The 19,942-nt window shown below is 49.0% G+C and overlaps 1 protein-coding gene across 3 annotated transcripts in view; it reads left to right on the top strand.

The window, feature by feature from the left end:
• Positions 1–19,942, top strand: part of LOC106592748 (formin-like protein 3) — a 127,189-nt gene that overhangs the window by 102,259 nt on the left and 4,988 nt on the right. For 2 of the 3 annotated variants that reach the window (XM_045696309.2, XM_045696306.2), the window contains 15 exons: positions 354–539; positions 863–1,012; positions 5,144–5,245; positions 5,585–5,957; positions 6,334–6,426; positions 7,113–7,237; positions 7,744–7,946; positions 8,646–8,949; positions 9,211–9,291; positions 9,818–9,947; positions 10,168–10,328; positions 10,693–10,794; positions 11,651–11,743; positions 17,296–17,419; positions 19,551–19,686. In XM_045696309.2, coding sequence (XP_045552265.1) covers positions 354–539; positions 863–1,012; positions 5,144–5,245; positions 5,585–5,957; positions 6,334–6,426; positions 7,113–7,237; positions 7,744–7,946; positions 8,646–8,949; positions 9,211–9,291; positions 9,818–9,947; positions 10,168–10,328; positions 10,693–10,794; positions 11,651–11,743; positions 17,296–17,419; positions 19,551–19,642 — 2,319 coding nt within the window. In that variant the 3' untranslated portion in view covers positions 19,643–19,686. The remainder of the gene's footprint in view (positions 1–353; positions 540–862; positions 1,013–5,143; positions 5,246–5,584; positions 5,958–6,333; positions 6,427–7,112; positions 7,238–7,743; positions 7,947–8,645; positions 8,950–9,210; positions 9,292–9,817; positions 9,948–10,167; positions 10,329–10,692; positions 10,795–11,650; positions 11,744–17,295; positions 17,420–19,550; positions 19,687–19,942) is intronic. The other variant, XM_045696308.2, reaches the window with a different exon arrangement.

The following is a 19,942-nucleotide window of genomic DNA, read 5'->3' as shown; positions in this document are numbered from 1 at the left end:
ATTTCAAATATATTTAATGCCTTTAATGTCAACTTTCGTAGAGTTTCATTAGGCATTCTGTTGGGAGGGAAGATTATCAGTAATTCAAAATAACAAAATGCTAACGGGTCACTCTCTAACCTGAGACTGTAATACAGCACAGGAACTGCATATTACAAAGAGACAGACATACATTATGTCAAATTTATATCAAAAATATTGGACCAAATCGGACACTGAAGTGGTTCAGAAGGGAACAACTACATCCTACTCTACTGGACTGGAAGATTACTTTTTTCACTGCTTGGCCAACTTCCCCAAAAGATACTCAGGTCTGTATTGATCTAATACATGCTCTTTCTTTTCCTTTTCAGGTGTGCAAGGAGAAGCATCGCTTTGAGAAGCTGATGGACTATTTCCGTGTGGAGGATGGGAACATTGACTTCATGGTGGCCTGCATGCAGTTCATCAACATCGTGGTTCACTCAGTAGAAGACATGAACTTCAGGGTTCACCTGCAGTATGAGTTCACCAAGCTGGGCCTTGACGACTACCTGGAGGTATGGAGGACGTTATAAATACAATATAATAATTAATGTAAATCATGTGTTCATGAACAGTCACTAAAACCAGGGCCTGGATTTGTACCTGGTCAGGTCAGGAAAAACTTCTGGCCCAACATCTACTTGAATGAAGTCTCCAAGGAGCCATACATAGGCTGTGTCTTATGCCTTTTGAGACAGCATTTGAAGGCAGGAAGTGAAAATTGTAATTTTAAGTTCTGTCCCTTTTCCAAGATGCCTTTAAAATGTTACCGCTAAGGTACCTTCATATGTGTCTTACTGTGACTCACTGACCTGAATCTCTCCTTCTCTCCCTACAGAAATCCAAGTACACAGAGAGTGACAAGCTGTCAGTCCAGATCCAGGCCTACCTGGACAATGTGTTTGATGTGGGCGGGCTGCTGGAGGATGCAGAGACCAAGAACGTGGCTCTGGAGAAGGTGGAGGAACTGGAGGAACACCTGTCCCATGTAAGACCCACCAGACTGACCACCAGACACCAGACTGACGACCAAACCACCAGACTGACTACCAGACATCAGACTGACCACCAGACCACCAGACTGACTACCAGACCACCAGACTGATTACCAGACTGACAACCAGACTACCAGACGGACTACCAGACACCAGACTGACTACCAGACCACCAGACCACCAGACTGACTACCAGACACCAGACTGACTACCAGACCACCAGACTGACTACCAGACCCCAGACTGACTATCAGACACCAGACTGACCACCAGACTGACTACCAGACCATCAGACTGATTACCAGACTGACAACCAGACTACCAGACGGACTACCAGACACCAGACTGACTACCAGACCACCAGACCACCAGACTGACTACCAGACCACCAGACTGACTACCAGACCACCAGACTGACTACCAGACCAGCAGACTGACCACCAGACCACCAGACTGAAACCAGACCCCAGACTGACTACCAGACACCAGACTGACAACCAGACTACCAGACTGACTACCAGACCACCAGACTGACTACCAGACACCAGACTGACTACCAGACACCAGACTGACTATCAGACACCAGACTGAAACCAGACCACCAGACTGACTACCAGACCACCAAACTGACTACCAGACCACCAAACTGACTACCAGACACCAGACTGACTACCAGACACCAGACAGACCACCAGACCACCATGTTCTGTTATAATATCCACCCTGCACAGCCAGAAGAGGACTGGCCACCCCTCATAGCCTGGCTCCTCTCTAGGTTTCTTCCTAGGTTTTTGGCCTTTCTAGGGAGTTTTTCCTAGGGAGTTTTTCCTAGCCACCGTGCTTCTTTCACATGCATTGCTTGCTGTTTGGGGTTTTAGGCTGGGTTTCTGTACAGCACTTTGAGATATCAGCTGATGTACGAAGGGCTATATAAATACATTTGATTTGATTTGATTTGACCACCAGACTGACTACCAGACACCAGACTGACTATCAGACACCAGACTGAAACCAGACCACCAGACTGACTACCAGACCACCAAACTGACTACCAGACACCAGACTGACCACCAGACCGCCAGACTGACTACCAGACACCAGACTGACCACCAGACCACCAGACTGATTACCAGACTGACAACCAGACTACCAGACTGACTACCAGACCACCAGACTGACTACCAGACACCAGACTGACTATCAGACACCAGACTGACCACCAGACCACCAGACTGACTACCAGACCACCAGACTGACTACCAGACCACCAAACTGACTACCAGACCACCAGACTGACTATCAGACACCAGACTGATTACCAGACCACCAGACTGACTACCAGACACCAGACTGACTACCAGACTGACTACCAGACCACCAGACTGACTATCAGACACCAGACTGACCACCAGACTAACCACCAGACTGACTACCAGACTGACTACCAGACCACCAGACTAACCACCAGACTGACTACCAGACTGACTACCAGACCACCAGACTGACTATCAGACCACCAGACTAACCACCAGACTGACTACCAGACTGATTACCAGACCACCAGACTGACTACCAGACTGACTACCAGACCACCAGACTAACCACCAGACTGACTACCAGACTGACTACCAGACCACCAGACTAACCACCAGACTGACTACCAGACTGACTACCAGACACCAGACTGACAACCAGACCACCAGACTGACTATCAGACACCAGACTGACTACCAGACACCAGACTGACCATCAGACTAACCACCAGACTAACCACCAGACTGACTACCAGACTGATTACCAGACCACCAGACTAACCACCAGACTGAACACCAGACTAACCACCAGGCTGACTACCAGACTGACTACCAGACCACCAGACTGACCACCAGACTAACCACCAGACTGACTACCAGACTGACTACCAGACCACCAGACTGACCATCAGACTAACCACCAGACTGACTACCAGACTGACTACCAGACCACCAGACTAACCACCAGACTGACTACCAGACTGACTACCAGACCACCAGACTGACTACCAGACCACCAGACTGACAACCAGACCACCAGACTGACTATCAGACACCAGACTGATTACCAGACCACCAGACTAACCACCAGACTGACTACCAGACCATCAGACTAACCACCAGACTGACTACCAGACTGACTACCAGACCACCAGACTAACCACCAGACTGATTACCAGACACCAGACTGATTACCAGACCACCAGACTGACTACCAGACACCAGACTGATTACCAGACCACCAGACTAACCACCAGACTGACTACCAGACCACCAGACTAACCACCAGACTGATTACCAGACACCAGACTGACTACCAGACCACCAGACTGACTACCAGACCACCAGACTGACAACCAGACCACCAGACTGACTATCAGACACCAGACTGATTACCAGACCACCAGACTGACAACCAGACCACCAGACTGACTATCAGACACCAGACTGATTACCAGACCACCAGACTAACCACCAGACTGACTACCAGACCACCAGACTGACCATCAGACTAACCACCAGACTGACTACCAGACTGACTACCAGACCACCAGACTAACCACCAGGCTGAACACCAGACTAACCACCAGACTGACTACCAGACTGATTACCAGACCACCAGACTAACCACCAGGCTGACCACCAGACTAACCACCAGGCTGACCACCAGACTAACCACCAGACTGACTACCAGACTGATTACCAGACCACCAGACTAACCACCAGGCTGAACACCAGACTAACCACCAGACTGACTACCAGACTGATTACCAGACCACCAGACTAACCACCAGGCTGAACACCAGACTAACCACCAGACTGACTACCAGACTGATTACCAGACCACCAGACTAACCACCAGACTGACTACCAGACTGATTACCAGACCACCAGACTAACCACCAGGCTGAACACCAGACTAACCACCAGACTGACTACCAGACTGACCACCAGACTGACTACCAGACTGACCACCAGACTGATTACCAGACCACCAGACTAACCACCAGACTGACTACCAGACCACCAGACTGACCATCAGACTAACCACCAGACTGACTACCAGACTGACCACCAGACTGACTACCAGACTGACCACCAGGCTGAACACCAGACTAACCACCAGGCTGACCACCAGACTAACCACCAGGCTGACCACCAGACTGACCACCAGGCTGACCACCAGACTGACCACCAGGCTGAACACCAGACTAACCACCAGGCTGAACACCAGACTAACCACCAGGCTGACCACCAGACTAACCACCAGGCTGACCACCAGACTAACCACCAGGCTGACCACCAGGCAGACCACCCGACCCCCCACTATGCCTCTGTACATGAGTGGGGATGTCATGTAAATACATGAATTCTATAGATTCTATGTGTGTCCTTTTCCCTTCTGAACATTTGACATGAAAACGGTTCCATGAACAAAGTAATCAGGTACATCACTATTGTCTGATTATGTATTTTCTGGTGTCAGTCAGTCAGTAATACAAGGAAACAATCCACCAAACTGTTCCAATGACAGAAAGGTCAGAGTCAGACGTGCCGTCATCCTAAGAATTTCAAAACAAACCATGCTTTCAGGGACCAGGAATTATGGGGGAGGAAGAGAGCGAAACATTCCACCCTAAGAATTCCTTTAGTTTACAACACGTGTTATCTGTCCAAATTCAAAAGTGAAAACTGTGTCAGTTCAGCCTCACTTACACTGCCTTGTGTCATGTTGCTAGGTATATCACATTTCTTATTAATGCTGCAGAGATTACAGTATGAGAGAGAGAGAGAGAGAGAGAGAGAGAGAGGATCTGGGCGAGATGCCCGAGTTGGGCTTTACTGGATCAATGCTTTAATTCATCTCCTCCTCCCCTTTCTCCATCCCTCTTTAATTCATCTCCTCCTCCCCTTTCTCCATCCCTCTTTAATTCATCCCTCCTCCCCTTTCTCCATCCCTCCTCCCCTTTCTCCATCCCTCCTCCCCTTTCTCCATCCCTCTTGTCCCATCTCTTCACTCACTGATTTTCTCTCCATGCCTCCTACCTTCTCTTTCTTTGCTCACCCTCTATCCTCTCCACCCTGTACTAGGTGACAGAGAAGCTTCTGGACGTGGAGAATGAGACCATCATGAAAGTGGCTGACCTGGAGAAGCAGCTCCTACAGAAGGACAAGGATCTCCATGTCATACGGGTAAGATAAGCTGGGGATCACTATTATGATACCGAATGAAATGATCATTATATTTCTCATATACAGTATCAAATGTACCCTTTATGATTCAGAACAGCAATAGCGTGTCTCAATGTTGTATTAATATGTTGTTTTGCAACAGTGTTTTACTACTCCTGGAGAACTATATGTACAGCAATGGCAGAATGACATTAACGTTTGATCAACTATGCTCTAGCAAGAATGCTATGATAGCAAATTGATTGTCAGGAAATGGAGTGATTATGATCCTGTATAGTTTGTGGAGTCATCATAGTGTGGTTTCTCTCTCTGTCTCCCTCTGGTGTTCTGACCCAACAGGAGACGTACGAGTCGACCAACACTCAGGTCCACACCCTGAGGAGGATGATCAAGGAGAAGGACGCTGCCTTCCAGAGGAGCTTCAACATCGAGAAGCGCCTGCTGGAGATGGAACAGCAGGGGACCATCCGCCTCCGCAAGCAGCCGGACGGGGACATCGCCATCGAGCCCCTGGGAGGGGGCGGTGGTGGTGGAGGAGGAGGGGGTGGAGATCCGGGGGTGCCTCTCGGTGACTTTGGGCAGAACGGAGGGTTCTCAGTGGGGCCTGGAGGAGTAACAGGGCCAGGAGGACCAGGAGGACCAGGGACTAGTCTACCAAGGGCCAGTGAAGCACCACCTCCCCCTCCTCCCCCTCCACTTCCCTCTGTTTTAGGTACATTACCATGCACAGTTATACTCTTTCACATCATTGTGCCGACTCCAACTCTACTGTGTTGGCTTCCTTTCACATTGTCCTTCACAGCAGGGGTTCTCAACCTTTTCCATTCTGAGGCCCACTGAAAGGTTCAGAATCACTGTTTACAGCATGGTTCCAGGAACTATGGTGACACACACAGCTGGATGGACGCACAACATTAGTGTTTGCCACCATAAACCAATATGAATGATTTTTTATTCATCGTACTGATTTGGTACAGCCTGTTAGAGCTCCACTAGTCTCTCTCACAGACATTCATAAGCTTGAGATTTTATTATGGCTCTATAGACTGCCATTGTTTTATGGTGAGTGTTTGTCTTCTGTTCCACAGGAGAGAATACTCCATGCCCACCCCCACCCCCTCCTATGGCCCCGCCTCTACCAGGAACTGCTCCCAATTTCATCCTCAATATGGGCCTATCAGGTAAGAGCTAGTATCAGCATTTAAATATACTGTATTGCACATCTGCTATGGGGCCATTATGGTTAATCTAAACTAAAAATGAACTTAAGGTGGAGTATTGAATGTGTTCAAAAGAATACAGTACAATATACAAGTCGGATTGTGTGATGGTAATATGCCTGATTTTCTATGTAATGGTGGTCCTGATTTTCTATGTAATGGTTGTCCTGATTTTCGATGTAATGGTTGTTCTGATTTTCTATGTAATGGTTGTCCTGATTTTCGATGTAATGGTTGTTCTGATTTTCTATGTAATGGCTGTCCTGATTTTCTATGTAATGGTTGTCCTGATTTTCTATGTAATGGCTGTCCTGATTTTCTATGTAACGGCTGTCCTGATTCGATGTAATGGCTGTCCTGATTTTCCATATAATGGCTTTCCTGATTTTCTATGTAATGGTTGTCCTGATTTTTCATATAATGGCTGTCCTGATTTTCGATGTAATGGCTGTCCTGATTTTCTATGTAATGGTTGTCCTGATTTTCTATGTAATGGCTGTCCTGATTTTCTATATAATGGTTGTCCTAATTTTCTATATAATGGCTGTCCTGATTTTCAATGAAATGGCTGTCCTGATTTTCTATGTAATGGCTTTCCTGATTTTCTTTAAATTAATAATAAGCACTCTAATAATGTCGGTCTGCAGCTATCAGGATCAAGAAGCCCATCAAGACCAAGTTCCGTCTGCCTATATTCAACTGGACCGCTCTGAAACCCAACCAGATCAACGGTACGGTCTTCAGTGAGATAGATGATGAAAGAGTACTAGAGGTGAGTCTACCAGTTCAGGACAAACTTCCTTTTACGGGCCTTCATCTGACAGTTTACCTCTTAATTAGGGGCCTTCATCTGACAGTTTACCTCTTAATTAGGGGCCTTCATCTGACAGTTTACCTCTTAATTAGGGGCCTTCATCTGACAGTTTACCTCTTAATTAGGGGCCTTCATCTGACAGTTTACCTCTTAATTAGGGGCCTTCATCTGACAGTTTACCTCTTAATTAGGGGCCTTCATCTGACAGTTTACCTCTTAATTAGGGGCCTTCATCTGACAGTTTACCTCTTAATTAGGGACCTGAGTGGTTCTTTGTCATGTTGGGTGGTCAGGAAAATAGGCCCTCAAAGCCCTACTTCTAACTCATTCAAGGCCACACTCCTAATTCATTCAAGGCCCTACTCCTAATTCATTGAATGAAACATTATCCTTGTCATAGAAAATGGACATGCATTGAGGTATCACGTTTGACTGAGTGTGTGGTGTGTGTTGTCTGTCTATAGGAGCTGGATGTGGAGAAGTTTGAGGAACTTTTTAAGACCAAGGCCCAGGGTCCAGTGGTGGACCTGAGTGGCCCCAAGACCAAGGTGTCTCAGAAGGCTATCAACAAGGTCTCCCTGCTGGACGCAAACCGCTCCAAGAACCTGGCTATCACCCTGAGGAAGGCCAACAAGAGCACTGAAGAGATCTGCAAAGCCATACAGACGTATGTACTGTAGCCTATACCTCGCTCTCCATCAATTAATCACATCAACAATTCAGTTATCACAAAGGGCTTTACAGTAACCAGCCTAGACCTTCAAAGAGCAAGCAGAAGCACAGTGGCAAGGAAACACTCCCTAGAAGGAAGAAACATAGAGAGGAGCCAGACTCAGAAAAGAGGCCCATCTGCTGGCTCTAACTGCATCGTGTCCAGTTCTAGCGCTTATGTTTCTAACCTGTCTCGTCCTGTCTGATGTTTCCAACCTGTCTCCCCCTTGTCTGATGTTTCCAACCTGTCTCCCCCTTGTCTGATGTTTCCAACCTGCCTTGTCTGATGTTTCCAACCTGTCTCCTGTCCTGTCTGATGTTTCCAACCTGTCTCCTGTCCTGTCTGATGTTTCCAACCCGTCTCCTGTCCTGTCTGATGTTTCCAACCTGTCTCCTGTCCTGTCTGATGTTTCCAACCTGTCTCCTGTCCTGTCTGATGTTTCCAACCTGTCTTGTCTCATGTTTCGAACCTGTCCTGTCTGATGTTTCTAACCTGTCTCCCCATCTGATGTGTCAAACCTGTGCTGTCTGATGTTTCTTACCTGTCCTGTCTGATGTTTCTAACCTGTCTCCCCGTTTGATGTTTCTAACTTGTCCGGTCTGATGTTTCTAATCTTTCAGTATTGTAACCTGTACTATCTTTCTCTCCCTATAGCTTCGACCTGAAGGCCCTGCCGGTGGACTTCGTGGAGTGTCTGATGCGTTTCCTTCCAACGGAGGCGGAGGGGAAGATGATGCGTCAGTACGAGCGGGAGCGGCGACCGCTGGACGCGCTGACGGACGAGGACCGATTCATGCTCTTCTTCTCCAAGATCGAACGGCTCACCCAGAGGATGAATATTATTACGTTTGTAGGGAACTTCTCAGAGAATGTCAACATGCTAACCCCGCAGCTCAACGCCATTATCGCAGCGTCCGCATCCGTCAAGTCTTCACCCAAGTTAAAAGGAATGCTAGAGGTAAGGGTTCTCTCATCGTCGTCGTCCATCAATGATTAAACTGGTTTCAATTGGAAGAGAAGCATCCTTTCACATTAGCAGTCAGTGGTGAGTTTCCCAGAATACTCACAGCACAAAGATCATCCAGGTCAATTCTAGTAAATGGACGAAAGATGCTCTTAGTGTAACAAATATGTAGGGAAACCGAGTAGCTTTTGCTTGACCATGGCCACATTAGTATGGTGCTAAGATGTTTATTCTTTACTTTCTGTACTCGCATAGATCATCTTAGCCCTGGGAAACTACATGAACAGCAGCAAGAGAGGATCTGTGTATGGCTTCAAACTACAAAGTCTTGATCTGGTGAGTACTGTACGACACAAAGTAGCACATTCTAGAGAGCGGCTCTCTGCAAGTCCTCAAGAGACTGCTCAAGGGCTACACTTTTCAAGGTGTACTCCTTCAGAATGAAAAGGGCCATGTATTCTGGATATGTATTCAGTTCCAGGTAGTAATCAGTAATACAAGGCTACCCGTGTACACTTGTTTCAAGGTTGATAAAAGACGCTGATATGTATTCTGGTTGTGTATATCTTTTTCTCTGTCAGCTGCCAGACACTAGTTATAAAAGGCTCCATGTGTACCAGTGGAGGCTGAGGGGAGAAGGATCATAATAATGTCTGGAACGGAGACAATGGAATGGCATCAAACCATGTGCTTGATGTATTTGATGCCATTGCACCCATTCCGCTCCAGCCATTACCACGAGCCCTTCCTCCCCAATTAAGGTGCCACCAACCTCCTGTGATGTGTACACTTGTTTCAAAATGTACTCCTCCAGAGCAAGTGGAAAGAGCCTTGACTGATATGGAATTTTCTCCTCCCCCAGCTACTGGACACTAAGTCTACAGACAGGAAGATGACTCTGCTCCACTACATAGCTGTCGTTGTCAAGGAGAAGTATCCTGAGCTGGCTAACTTCTTCAACGAACTGCACTTTGTGGACAAAGCTGCTGCAGGTGACCACCGAGTTACACACACAGACACCATGCAACTGGAATGGATTCTTCTCTTCTCACTGTACACAGAAGACTACAGGACATGTGAAGCACAGTTGAAATAAAGAGGTTTGACATTGTGTGTGTGTGTGTGTGTGTGTGTGTGTGTGTGTGTGTGTGTGTGTGTGTGTGTGTGTGTGTGTGTGTGTGTGTGTGTGCGTGTGCGTATCTCTCTCTCTAGTGTCTCTGGAGAATGTGCTGCTGGACGTGCGGGAGCTAGGTAAAGGGATGGATCTGATCAGGAAAGAGTCTAGTCTCCATGACCACTCTGTTCTCAAGGGCTTCCTCCAGACCAGCGACACTCAGCTGGACAAACTGCAGAAGGATGCCAAGACCGCTGAGGTTCTCACGCCACCTCCATCCTATCAAAACTACAAACGGAATTTTTCAACACTAACGTCTCTAACATTTTAAACTTGTATACTTCTTCCACTACACAAAACAACATTTTGTTGATCGCTAAAGCAAGCACACAATTTTTCTTCAGGAAAAATAGCTGTTCTAAAACTGCCAACTGGTCAAAACACAACACAACTCACTGTAATCGAAAACAACACCTCTTCCTTCTTAGACGCAGCACAACAAAGACCAAAAGACCTGTGCAACAATACAGCACAACACTATAAAAAGGCGTTTGTTAAAGTTTGCAATGTTGACAAATGTTGTGTTCTGCCCTTAACATGTGTCTCTCCCGGGTCATTTCTAGGAAGCCTTCAACAATGTGGTGAACTACTTTGGGGAGAGTTCCAAGACGACTCCTCCATCCGTGTTCTTCCCTGTGTTTGTGCGATTCATCAGAGCTTACAAGGTAAGGAAGGACCAAACAACACACATCTCCTACAGGGATCACATGGATGTAACAGGCCACTTAGCTAACACTGTTATCCAAAGTGAGTTATTGGAAAGTGAGTTCATACATGTAGGATGTGTATGTGATCCCTGTAGGAAATGAACCCATGACCTTGTAGTGCTTTGATGTGTGTCAATAGCGCCACACTTTTACCAACTGAGCCTCACAGGGCCATGTTCAGGAGGAGCATACTCTCTCTGTCCTATGGGAGTTAGCCTAGCCTTGAGTTAGTCCGGCTGTTGTCCCGCTGCCTCCCAGAGAAAAGCAGAACTGTCTGTGTGCTACAGGACTGGGTGTAGACTGGGGTAACAGGTCTAATAACAGGAAGGGCCAGCTGGGTCAGAACGGTAGCTGTGGTGTTTAAACTGGGCTCCGTATTCCCCCCTTCCCACCTGCATTCCCCTCCTGCCCCTGCCTCTGACCCCTGGACCGATGGCCCGCTCTGCCTCTGCCTCCCCCGGATGGACAGCTCTGTCCTGCGGCACAGACACCTTCCTGAGATTGTTTTCTACAAGGATTTATGGATCTGTTGTAGAAACGTGCAAAGGATCTGTGTGTGTGTGTGTGTGTGTGTGTGTGTGTGTGTGTGTGTGTGTGTGTGTGGTGTGTGTGTGTGTGTGTGCGCGCATGTGTGCGTGCGTTAGAGAGAGAAACAGGGAGGGGAAGAGCAAGAGACACACACAAACACACAGAGAAAATGAATGGTGCTGACTGTTTAGCTACATGAAAGTGTTATCTCTATGTTTAATTCAACTCCCAGATCCAGTTCTTCTATTATAAAAGAGATGTGCATTTTGTGATGTCCTCCCTACAGGATGCGGTGGAGGACAATGAGCAGAGGAAAAAGCAGGAGAAAGCCATGAGAGAGAAGTTACTGGCTCAGGAGGCCAAGCAACATGACCCCAAGGTACAATACTAGAAGTCTCCCTAGCCATGACTCTGACAGACAAGGCCCAAAAAGCCAAAAGTCAAAAGCTTGCGCAATGATTTTTTCATTAGCAAATTTAGGCATGACATGCCAGCAGCAAATGCTGACACTACACATCCAAATATATATGACCAAATTATGAAAGACAAGCATTGTAATTTTGAGTGTGGAAGAGGTAAAAAAAGTATTGTTGTCTATCAACAAAGGCAAGCCACCGGGGTCTGACAACTTAGATGAAAATCTCTGAGGATAATAACGGACGATATTGCCACTTCTATTTGCCATATCTTCAGTTTAAGCCTACTAGAAAGTGTGTGCCCTCAGGCCTGGAGGAAAGCAAAAGTCATTCCGCTACCTAAGACTAATAAAAAAAACTTTACTGGCACAAATAGCCAACCAATCAGCCTGTTACCAACCCTTGGTAAAATTGTGTTTGACCAGATACAATGCTATTTTACAGTAAACAAATTATAGGGAAGGACATTCAACAAGCACAGCACTTACAAAAATAAGGCTGTTTTGTTAGACTTCAGGGCGAATGTTGACATTATTGATCATTGTCTGCTGCTAGGAAAACGTATGAATTATGGCTTTACACACTCTGCTATTTTGTAGATAAAAAGAGTTCTGTCGAACAGAACACAGAGGGTGTTCTTTAATGGAAGCCTCACCCACATAATCCAAGTAGAATTAGGAATTCCCCAGGGCAGCTTTCTAGGCCCCTTACTTTTTTCAAACTTTACTAATGACATGCCACTGGCTTTGAGTAAAGCCCGTGTGTCTATGTATGCGTATAACTCAACACTACACACGTCAGCTACTACAGCGACTGAAATGACTGCAACACTTAACAAAGAGCTGCAGTTAGTTTCAGAATGGGTGGCAAGGAATAAGTTAATCCTAAGTATTTCTAAAACTAAAAGCATTGTATTTGGGACAAATCATTCACTAAACCCTAAACCTCAACTAAATCTTGTAATTAATAATGTGGAAATTTAGCAAGTTGAGGTGACTAAACTGCTTGGAGTAACCCTGGATTGTAAACTGTCATGGTCAAAACATATTGATACAACAATAGCTAAGTGTCACGGTTGTCGTAGGAAGGAGCGGACCAAAGTGCAGCGTGTGTGTCGTTCCACATTTTATTTTCACTGTGAAATTATGCAATACATACACATAAACCATATAACCAAAAACAACAAACCGTGACGCAGAGGTGAAACATACACTAACTCAAAAATAATCTCCCACAAACCCAGTTGGGAAAAACACCTACTTAAGTATGATCTCCAATTAGAGACAACGATGACCAGCTGCCTCTAATTGGAGATCATCCCAAACAAAACCCAACATAGAAATACAAAACTAGAACATAACAACTAAACTAGAAACCCCTCCTGTCACGACCTGACCTACTCTACCATAGAAAATAACAGCTTTCTATGGTCAGGACGTGACACTAAGATGGGGAGAAGTCTGTCCATAATAAAGTGTTACTCTGCCTTCTCAACAGCACTACCAACAAGGCAGGTCCTACAGGCCCTAGTTTTGTCGCACCTGGACTACTGTTCAGTCGTGTGGTCAGGTGCCATGAAGAGGAACTTAGGAAAATTGCAATTGGCTCAGAACAGGGCAGCATGGCTGGCCCTTGGATGTACATAGAGAGCTAACATTAATAATATGCATGTCAATCTCTCCTGTTGAATGCACCGAGCTGTCTGTTTGACCTACTGGCACACAGCTCAGACACCTATTCATACACCACAATACATGCCACCAGAGGTCTCATCACAGTCCCCAAGTCCAGAACAGACTATGGGAGGCACACAGTACTACATAGAGCCATGACTACATGGAACTCTATTCCACATCAAGTAACTCACGCAAGCAGTAAAATTAGATTTAAAAAACAGATAAAAATACACCTTATGGAACAGCGGGGACTGTGAAGAGACAAACACAGGCACAGACACATGCATACACACACACGATAACATACGCACTATACACACTTACACATGGATTTTGTGTTATAGATGTGGTAGTTGAGTAGTGGCCTGAGAGCACACACTTAATCTATTGTGAAATCAAATCAAATCAATGCGCATGTGCCGAATACAACAGGTGTAGACCTTAAAGTGAAATGCTTACTGTTGTGAATGTATTGTAATGCTTTTAAAATTGCATAACTGCCTTAATTTAGCTGGAGCCCAGGAACAGTAGCTGCTACCTTAGCAGGAACTAATGGGGATCCATAAAAAATACAAATACTAAAACTGGACTCAACTAACATTAGTAACATTGAGCTTAATGTACTCTAGAATTTAGACAAAATGATGGATATGACCACCTGACTGATCACCTGACCACCTGACTGACCACCTGACTGATCACCTGACCACCTGACTGACCACCTGACTGATCACCTGACTGATCACCTGACCACCTGACTGACCACCTGACTGACCACCAGACCACCTGACTGATCACCTGACCACCTGACTGACCACCTGACTGATCACCTGACTGATCACCTGACCACCTGACTGACCACCTGACCACCTGACTGACCACCTGACTGATCACCTGACCACCTGACTGACCACCTGACTGACCACCAGACCACCTGACTGACCACCAGGATGACCACCAGACCACCTGACTGACCACCAGACCACCAGACCACCTGACTGACCACCAGACTGACCACCAGACCACCTGACTGACCACCAGACTGACCACTAGACCACCTGACTGACCACCAGACCACCAGACTGACCACCAGACTGACCACCTGACTGACCACCTGACTGACCACCAGACTGACCACCAGACCACCAGACTGACCACCTGACTGACCACCTGACTGACCACCTGACTGACCACCTGACTGACCACCAGACTGACCACCTGACTGACCACCAGACTGACCACCAGACCACCAGACTGACCACCAGACCACCTGACTGACCACCAGACTGACCACCAGACCACCTGACTGACCACCAGACCACCAGACTGACCACCTGACTGACCACCTGACTGACCACCTGACTGACCACCTGACTGACCACCAGACTGACCACCTGACCACCTGACTGACCACCAGACTGACCACCTGACTGACCACCTGACTGACCACCAGACTGACCACCTGACTGACCACCTGACTGACCACCTGACTGACCACCAGACTGACCACCAGACCACCTGACTGACCACCAGACCACCAGACTGACCACCAGACTGACCACCTGACTGACCACCTGACTGACCACCAGACTGACCACCAGACCACCTGACTGACCACCAGACTGACCACCAGACTGACCACCAGGCTGACCACCTGACTGACCACCTGACTGACCACCTGACTGACCACCAGACCACCTGACTGACCACCAGACCACCAGACTGACCACCAGACTGACCACCTGACTGACCACCTGACTGACCACCAGACTGACCACCAGACCACCTGACTGACCACCAGACTGACCACCAGACTGACCACCAGGCTGACCACCTGACTGACCACCTGACTGACCACCTGACTGACCACCAGACTGACCACCAGACCACCTGACTGACCACCAGACCACCAGACTGACCACCAGACTGACCACCTGACCACCTGACTGACTACCTGACTGACCACCTGACTGACCACCAGACCATCAGACTGACCACCAGACTGACCACCAGACTGACCACCAGACCACCAGACTGACCACCAGACCACCAAGATGACCACCAGACCACCAGGCTGACCACCTGACTGACCACCAGACTGACCACTAGACCACCAGACTGACCACCAGACCACCAAGCTGACCACCAGACTGACCACCAGACCACCAAGCTGACCACCAGACTGACCACCAGACTGACCACCAAGATGACCACCTGACTGACCACCTGACTGACCACCAGACCACCAGGCTGACCACCTGACTGACCACCTGACTGACCACCAGACTAACCACCAGGCTGACCACCAGGCTGACCACCTGACTGACCACCTGACTGACCACCAGACTGACCACCAGACCACCTGACTGACCACCAGACCACCAGACTGACCACCAGACTGACCACCTGACTGACCACCTGACTGACCACCAGACTGACCACCAGACCACCTGACTGACCACCAGACTGACCACCAGACTGACCACCAGGCTGACCACCTGACTGACCACCTGACTGACCACCTGACTGACCACCAGACCACCTGACTGACCACCAGACCACCAGACTGACCACCAGACTGACCACCTGACTGACCACCTGACTGACCACCAGACTGACCACCAGACCACCTGACTGACCACCAGACTGACCACCAGACTGACCACCAGGCTGACCACCTGACTGACCACCTGACTGACCACCTGACTGACCACCAGACTGACCACCAGACCACCTGACTGACCACCAGACCACCAGACTGACCACCAGACTGACCACCTGACCACCTGACTGACTACCTGACTGACCACCTGACTGACCACCAGACCATCAGACTGACCACCAGACTGACCACCAGACTGACCACCAGACCACCAGACTGACCACCAGACTGACCACCTGACTGACCACCAGACTGACCACCTGACTGACCACCAGACTGACCACCAGACCATCAGACTGACCACTAGACCACCTGACTGACCACCAGACTGACCACCAGACTGACCACTAGACCACCTGACTGACCACCAGACTGACCACCAGACCACCTGACTGACCACTAGACCACCTGACTGACCACCAGACCACCAGACTGACCACCAGACCACCAAGATGACCACCAGACCACCAGGCTGACCACCTGACTGACCACCAGACTGACCACTAGACCACCAGACTGACCACCAGACCACCAAGCTGACCACCAGACTGACCACCAGACCACCAAGCTGACCACCAGACTGACCACCAGACTGACCACCAAGATGACCACCTGACTGACCACCTGACTGACCACCAGACCACCAGGCTGACCACCTGACTGACCACCTGACTGACCACCAGACTAACCACCAGGCTGACCACCTGACTGACCACCTGACTGACCACCTGACTGACCACCAGACCACCAGGCTGACCACCTGACTGACCACCAGACTGACAGACAGCTAGATTTATACAAATCTCTGCTGTTGAAAACTAAAAGCTAGTCTAAAGTAAATGGGCGATAATGTCTAGATGCTTTTTACAGTGGAGATTGACTTTATAAATTGTCTGGCTGGGCTGATGAGACAGTGGATTGCGCAGTGAGATGGAACAGGGTAAATAGGCATTTCAACGTCATAGCTTTAGTCGGTGGTAACTTGTGGAATAGACACCGTCTGGAATGCGGCATTAACCAATCAGCAGCCAGGATTTTACCTACTTGTTTTATAATTCTCAATATAAGACTCTCACACTTACTATAAGGAGTTTATGCATTTGTATGATTGAAACGATCCTCAGGCAGCTCAAGCCATTTAGGCCGAATTTATTGTTCTTCCTCCTCTCCCTCCCAGGTCCAGGTAGTGAAAAAGAGGCAGCAGCAACAGGAGCTGATCTCTGAGCTGCGTAAACGCCAGGCCAAGGACCACCGACCCGTATACGAGGGGAAGGACGGCACCATTGAGGATATCATCACAGGTGGGCTCGATATGCAGCCTCGCTGGTAGCCACGCAGCCCCCAGCCATGCCTCAGTAGGAGCCCCAGGTCCCCTAGTCCAAGCCCCATCCCAAGGCCCAGCCCCAGCCCAAGCCCCAGCAGCCCCAACCCAGCCCAAGCTCCAACCCCAGCAGCCCCACCCCAGCCCAAGCCCCAGCCCCAGCCCCATCCCCAGCAGCCCCAGCAGCCCCAGCAGCCCCAGCCCAGCCAAAGCCGCAGCAGCCCAAGCCCCAACCCCAGCCCCAACAGCCCCAGCAGCCCCAACCCCAGCACCAGCAGCCCCAGCCCAAGCAACAGCCCCAGCAGCCCCAACCCCAACCCCAGCAGCCCCAGCCCAAGCCCCATCCCCAGCAGCCCCAGCCCCAACCCCAGCAGCCCCAGCAGCCCCAGCAGCCCCAGCCCCAACCCCAGCAGCCCCAGCAGCCCCAACCCCAGCAGCCCCAGCCCAAGCCCCAGCCCCAACCCCAGCAGCCCCAGCCCAAGCCCCAGCAGCCCCAGCAGCCCCAGCCCAGCCAAAGCCGCAGCAGCCAAAGCCGCAGCAGCCCAAGCCACAACTCCAGCCCCAGCAGCCCCAGCCCCAGCCCCATCAACCCCATCAACCCCAGCCCCATCAGCCCCAGCCCCAGCCCCAGCAGCCCCAACCCCAGCCCCAGCAGCCCAAGCCCAAGCCCCAGCAGCCCCAGCAGCCCCAGCCCAGCCCCAGCAGCCCCAGCCCAGCCCCAGCAGCCCCAGCCAAAGCCGCAGCAGCCCAAGCCCCAACTCCAGCCCCAGCAGCCCCAGCCCCAGCAGCCCCAACCCCAGCCCCAGCAGCCCCAACCCCAGCAGCCCCAACCCCAGCCCCAGCCCAGCCCAAGCTGCAGCAGCCCAAGCCCCAACCCCAGCCCCAACAGCCCCAGCAGCCCCAACCCCAGCCCCAGCAGCCTCAGCAGCCCCAGCAGCCCCAGGGACTGGGCTAAGATCACTGTGGTCCTCAACTGCTCGGCTGGAGGAGCACTGTGTTACGCGGTTCAGACACCACTACCAGAGGCTCTAGAGCATCTAGACAACAGCAGATTCCAGTTCTCAATCATGTCCCAGTAGTTTCCTTTTTGTGGCCTGCTAGTATTCTAGATTAGTAGTGTCTCATCATTATGTAGTATCTGTGCAGCTAAGCAGCAATTGAGCCTCAAAGTATAACTATAGTAGGTAATGTAGTTGAGTCATTCCCTCCCAATGCCCTGCTTCATGGGATGTGCTAACTCAGGACAGTTCCCGAACTCAACTCTCATTAATCAAAATCTACTGTGAAATAATCCAAATGTTAAATGTTAATAATTGTCATAATATGTTAATAATGTGTTAATAATGCCTTTCCTTCCTGTTACTAGGCCCTTTACAAAAAGTACATAATCTACATTATTCTACATGCAGTATATCCCTGTCCTGGACATAGCTTCATCTATGTTATTCTACATGCAGTATATCCCTGTCCTTCTGGACATAGCTTCATCTATGTTATTCAACATGCAGTATATCCCTGTCCTCCTGGACATAGCGTCATCTATGTTATTCTACATGCAGTATATCCCTGTCCTTCTGGACATAGCTTCATCTATGTTATTCAACATGCAGTATATCCCTGTCCTTCTGGACATAGCTTCATCTATGTTATTCTACATGCAGTATATCCCTGTCCTCCTGGACATAGCGTCATCTACGTTATTCTACATGCAGTATATCCCTGTCCTCCTGGACATAGCGTCATCTATGTTATTCTACATGCAGTATATCCCAGTCCTCCTGGACATAGCTTCATCTACGTTATTCTACATGCAGTATATCCCTGCCCTGGCAACTTACTCCATATAGTGCACTGCTAGTCAAAACGTAGTACACTGTATAGGGAATATGGTGCAATTTCAGAAGCACCCAAAGACCTTGTGGTCCATACACCAAAACATGGAGGTATGGCACAGAGAGAGCTGGATTACTGGATGTAAAGATATTACAGTGACAACACTGAGAAGTGTATCAAGCTGATGGCATATCAGATGATCTACCACAGTACAGCACCAGTACAGGTTCCTCTGTCTCAGGTGTGACATTTTCTCCCCTCATCCTCCTCCCCCTCAGTGTTGAAGAGCGTCCCCTTCACAGCCCGTACTGCTAAACGAGGCTCACGGTTCTTCTGTGATGCACAGCTGTGTGACGACTCCAACTGCTAGTCCCTACAGTTCCTTCCCCCTAATGCCAAGGCTGTCCAGAACAGGTGTCCCTCCTCTGACCACTGTGCATGCAGCATGACCTCCCACCCTGTCCCTCCTTAAGACTACTCCTTAACCCTTCACTAACTTCGGCGGCGACTTAACAGTTCAGCACAGTGCAGTTTGTTTGAATCCTGGCCCTCGACTCTTATTGGTGGGCAAGTGATGTGTTTTATATCCCTCAAAACACCTCTACCTGAATTACCAGGGTAGAAGTCAGACAGCCAAACCTCTTTGGATTACTGAACCTACAAAGACTGT

The sequence above is a fragment of the Salmo salar genome, chromosome 15, assembly GCF_965601325.2.
Source record: "Salmo salar chromosome 15, fSalSal1, whole genome shotgun sequence".
NCBI lineage: Eukaryota > Metazoa > Chordata > Actinopteri > Salmoniformes > Salmonidae > Salmo > Salmo salar.
Note: the sequence above shows the minus strand (reverse complement) of the source record. Positions and strands in the feature narration are given on the sequence as shown.